The 5,614-nt window shown below is 47.8% G+C and overlaps 1 protein-coding gene across 1 annotated transcript; it reads left to right on the plus strand.

Moving 5' to 3' along the window:
- Positions 1 to 428: 428 nt before the first annotated feature.
- Positions 429 to 905, plus strand: LOC115092422 (oocyte zinc finger protein XlCOF15-like). The gene has a single exon (XM_029603255.1). The coding sequence runs from the start codon at positions 429 to 431 to the stop codon at positions 903 to 905; it is 477 nt and encodes a 158-aa protein (XP_029459115.1).
- The last annotated feature ends 4,709 nt before the right edge of the window (positions 906 to 5,614 follow it).

The following is a 5,614-nucleotide window of genomic DNA, read 5'->3' on the forward strand; positions in this document are numbered from 1 at the left end:
AATCAAAAATGAAAAAGCGCATGGGAGACAAATCATTTGCATGTACAATGTATGATAAAATCTTTGGGCTGAATCTCATTTGAAAAAGTATGAAAGGTTTGACAAAGGAGAGAAACCGTACACAGGCGCTGACAGTGAAAAATATTTCAGTTCAAAACCTTGTTTGAAAATGCATGAAAGGAGAGACATGGAAGAGAAACAATTTACATGTTCTGAGTGTGATAAACAGTTCAGTTCAAAACTGTCTGAAAGTGCATGAAAGGATCCACACAGGAGAGAAGCCATTTAAATGTGTGGAATGTGATAAAAGCTTGAGTTCAAAATCCCAATTGAAAAGGCATGAGAGGATCCATACAGGGGAGAAACAATTTACATGCACGGAATGCGATAAATGCTTTAGTTCAAAACCAGAACTGAGAAAGCATAAAATGAGCCACGCAGGAGAGAAACCATTTATGTGCACAGAGTGCATTAAAAGGTTCAGGTGTAAATCAGACCTCAAAAGGCATGAAAGGAGCCACAAGGGTGAGAAACCATTTAAATGCATTGTGTGTGATAATGGTTTCAGTTGTAAATCAGAACTGAAAAGACATGAATGGATCCACACAGGAAAGAAACCATTTACATGCATCGAGTGTGATAAAAGCTTTAGTGTGAAATACCAATTGAAAAGGCATGAAAGGATTCACACTAGAGAGAAACCATTTACGTGCACTGAGTGTGATAAAAGATTCAGTCAAAATGTGGAACTGAAAAGGCATGAAAGGGGCCCCACAAGAGAGAAACCATTTATATGCACTGAGTGTATTAAAAGCTTCAGTTCGAATTCAATTGAAAAGGCACAGGAGAGAAGCCATTTGCATGCACTGAGTGTGATAAAAACTTCAGGTGGAAATCAGATCTGAAAAACCATGAAAAAATCCATACAGGAGAGAGAGACCATTTAAATGCACCGAGTGTGATCAAAATTTCTGTATGAAATTGGAACTGAAAAGCCATGAAAGGATCCACACGGGAGAGAAACAATTTACATGCACCAAGTGTGATAAAAGCTTTAGATGGAAACCGGATCTGAAAAGCCATGAAAGGATCCATACAGGAGAGGAATGCTTTTACATGCATCGAATGTAATACATGCTTCAGTGGGAACTCAAACCTGAATAAGCATGAAATGATTCTCACTGAAGAGATTCAGATGGAGTGAGTATCTCTCACCAAGTCTTGCTGAGTACCTTCACATGGTGATCCTGTAGCATAATACCCAAACTCAATCTGAGCTAGGTGACCAATACTATTGAAGTGTGACAAGAAGCAAAAAGAAAAATTCATACTAGCTGCACACCACCCACCCTTAATCTAAGCCCTAGGGCTAATGATGGTGGTAGTGATAGAGCTGAACCTAAAGGTGAAGATAAAAACCCCGGTGTTGCTGTAGGCCATGTTGATGCTGTTCATGGACCCAATCCGAAAACCCAGGTAATTCCACGGTTTGATTCACATGAAAAGCAGATACTACTTTGGGAAGAAAGGAAGGCACCGTCTGCAAAGACATCTTGTCCGATGAAATGGATCACGGCAAGACAGCACCTGTAATTCCGAAATCCGCCTAGCCGAACAGATAGCCACCAAAAAGACCGTCTTCAGAGTAAACATCTTCAAAGACATGCAACCCAAAGGCTCGAAGGGTTCCTCGCAAAGGGCCTTCAATACTAGATTAAGGTTCCACTCCGGACAAATGCTACGCAAAGGTGGACAGAGATGCTTGACCCCCCCGTAGAAAACGTACCACATCTGGATGGGAAGCCAAAGCTTTCCCCTGTATCTTCCCTCTGAGACAACCTAAGGCTGAAGAGAACTATGGGCCAATCCTTTGGACAAGCCCACCTGCAAAAAGGACAAAATATGGGAAACGGAAACCTGAAGAGGGTCCAATCCCTGTTGTCCACACCAGGTCTCAAACACCCTCCAGACTCTAGAATAAGCCAGAGGTAGAAGGACGCCGTGCTTGAAGAAGAGTAGCATCACTAAATCAGAATATCCTTTTACACGCAATCGCCTCCTCTCAAAAGCCAGGCCGCAAGACAGACGTGATCCTCCCGATCCAAAAATATGGGACCCTGACGCAGTAGGTTCAGTAAGTGTGACAGACGCAGAGGCCCGTCTACTGACAGCCAAAGCAGGTCTGCAAACCAAGGACGACGAGGCCAATCCGGCGCCACCACCACAACTGATCCCAGATGACATGGTGGTAGTGATAGAGCTGAACCTAAAGGTGAAGATAAAAACCCCGGTGTTGCTGTAGGCCATGTTGATGCTGTTCATGGACCCACTGCAGCAGCTGATAAACCACAGAAGTCAATGAAAAAATTAAGCGGATTATCTACTACCAAATGAACCCTGAAGACAGAAAGGCGATAATGCACTGCTATTTCCATGCAATAACCCCCATTTTTACATCTAAGGGGTACAACAAAGAGAGCTCGCCAAAAAATGGAAGAAAGAGCTATTATATCAAAGGCAAAGTCACAAAAGGCAATGGATAAAAATCTTAGATCTTTATTTGGTGAGATTCATAACACAGAAATACATAAGTGACATCTTGAGACAATTGAAGGATGAAACTGAAAAAGAAGGCAATGACGATAGGAACTCCAAGGGAGAAAAGAGCACAGCATGCAAAACAGGCCAGAAAGAAGAGGAAAAAGGAAAAAAAAGACAAGGCACCCAAACAAATAAGGACCATAAGAGTAGGGGTTCCTGAGTGGGCAGAAGAAGAGGGGGAAGTAACTGTTTGGGTGTCCTTGGGGAATGGGGATAAGGTGTCAGGATGATTAAAGAATACCACAGTAAAGATACCAAGGACCCGTGCAAAACCATTAGGAAGGGAACGGCAAATAAAATGATGGATGTCATAATACCTCTGTATCACTCCATGGTGAGACCGCATCTTGAATATTGTATTCAGTTCTGGTTGCTGCATCTCAAAAAAAGATATAGTTGCACTGGAGAAAGTGCAGAGAAGGGCTACCAAAATAATAAGGGGCATGGAACGGCTGCCCTATGAGGAAATGCTAAGGACGTTAGGGCTGTTCAGTCTGGAGAAGAGACGGCAAAGGGGGGCTATTGTTATTTATTTATTTGTTTATTTAAGGTTTTTATATACTGGCAATCATGAGGACATATCTTGCTGGTTTACATGAAACGGGGTGCATTAAATACATCAAACTAAAACTGTGGTGATCGAAGGAAACAGTTATGACTTGAGAGGTGGACCCTTGGTCCGGCGAGAAATGTAGACCCCTCGTCGGTGGGCGAGGCCAATCACGAATGTCACTGGAGGTACTAGAAGAAGATCTGGATACAGGCGCCTCCTGCAGGTCGTTTAGTCCAGATAGCTGGCGCCTCCAGCAGGTTGAGCGAATAGAGATGAGCACCTCCGGTGGGTCGTGAAACTGAAGCTGGCGCCTCCAGCAGGTCGTGGGAACTGAAGAAGTATCAGAAGTCAGTCCAGAGAACCAGAACCAACACACTCCGCAGCCAGTCCAAGGATCAAGGAGCCAGAATACCCCGCAATCAGTCCAGGGGTCGAAAGCCAGAAGAATCCGCAGCCAGTCCAGGGGTCAAGAGCCAGAAGAATCTGCAGCCAGTCCAGGGGTTGAGAAACAAAGAGAGTCCGCAGCCAATCCAGAAGTCAGGAGCCAAACAGGAACGACAGCCAGTCCAGGGATCAACGCAGAAGCAACCAGGAACCAGAACAAAACAACACTGGAGCCACAAAGCCGAGGCAAGGTCTGAGGCCCCAGACCTTGCCTTAAATAGTGCAGGGAAGCTGGAGACAGCAGGAAGGAACCCCCTACACTTCCTGTAGGGGTTCCCTTAAGGCCGGGCACTTGCTGCCCGCGCGGGCCTAAGAGATCTTCGGGGGGCGTGGCTTAGCCGCGTCGAAGACGCCGCGGCCATCTTGGAAGGCAGCAATGCTGCCTCGGAGGCAGCCTGCCGACGCCGGCCCCGACGTAGCGGAGGTGAGTAACCGGCCCCCCGGTCGTGGAGCGCCGCGACCGGCGGTCACAACAGATATGATAGAGGTCTACAAAATCCTGAAAGGAATAAGTGTTGCACTTGCCAGCTCAGCTTTCAACACCGCGTTCCCTCCGCACCGCTCAGGAGCTGCTGCCGACCCATGGCACTTGCAGCTGATCCCTCAGCCATTGGCGATGCTCCCTGTTCTTCTTCATGACACGGAGCCGCTGTCACCACTGACAACTTCCTGCATGCTGGCATTCTTAGGCACACGCACGCCTCTCTCCTCCCCTTAAAGTGGCCAAGGCGGGAAAACCTCCACAGCCCTCCCTGATGATGTCAGCACTCCCAAGCTATTTAAGGCCAGACCCTGCCCTTGTTCCTGGCCTCTGCAACAGGTTGAACTCTGTGAGAGTAGCTGGTTGCTTGACTCCGTGTTCCTGACTTCGTGTTCCTGATTCCATGCTCCTGATCTCATACTATGACCCTGTTGTCTCATCTTCCCTTGGATTGACTCTTGGCTTGACTTCGGGCCTCCTCTTGGACTTGCTTGATCGCCACCTGCCCTGATCGTGGTACGTTTCCTGGACTTGCTTGATTGCCACCTGCCTTGAGCCTTGGCCCGCCTGCTGAATTCCATTACTAGCTTCTTGCCCTGACCCTCAGAAGTCCCGAATCTTCTTTCATTGACCATCCATCATGGGAACCTTCATCACTGGAGACCTGCATCTAAGTCCAGCTGGCTTCGGCACCCAAGGGCTCAACCTGTGGGGAACAAAGGCTGATAGTGGTGAAGGTCTTGTTGGGTCTCCGCACCGACCAATACCACCCGCCGACGACGAGGACCTGCAGGGCTCTCTGCAGGTAGCATCAACCTTGTCTCAGTCAAAGGGTCCACTCATTCAACAGTTTGCAGAGGCCATGGACTCAATGGATCTCTCGGGCCTCCAGGCCATTCTGGGCCTGGCACAGAAGATCCAGCAGCAGCAGCAATTTCTGGAGGCCCTGGCAGGAACTATGGAACGCCTCAGCATCTGTCTTGATGCTACCACAGCCATGACAAGCACCTCTGTGCCAGCGGCTCCTACATCTAAACCAGTAACGTCTACTATCCATCTCCTGGCACCCCCTAGATACTCAGGGGACCCCAAGCTGTTTCTTAAACCAGTGTTTTATGCATTTCTCACTGCAACCCACTCAATTCTCAAGCGACTCTATCAAGACGACCTTCATCCTCTTTCTCCTCAATGGGAAGGCGTTGGCGTGGGCCTTCCCCCTATGGGAGCGGGAAGATGCACTGCTTTAAGACCTGCCTCTATTCGTCAAGGCCTTTAAGCAGGTCTTCAATTAGCCCGGCCATCTGGATACGGTGGGGGCGGATCTGCTGCATTTATGACAGGGTACCAGGACCCTAACAGACTATGCCATCTAATTTTGTAACTTGGCTACGGAATTAAATTGGAGAGAGGACAACCCCCACAGTATCTTTCTGGAAGGACTCTCCCCTCGAATCAAAGTCAAATTGGCAGCCTGGAACTGCCAGAATCGCTGGATGCTCTCATTGACCTGGCCAGGAGGATCAATTAGTGCCTCC

Source organism: Rhinatrema bivittatum, chromosome 5 (assembly GCF_901001135.1).
Source record: "Rhinatrema bivittatum chromosome 5, aRhiBiv1.1, whole genome shotgun sequence".
Taxonomy (NCBI): domain Eukaryota; kingdom Metazoa; phylum Chordata; class Amphibia; order Gymnophiona; family Rhinatrematidae; genus Rhinatrema; species Rhinatrema bivittatum.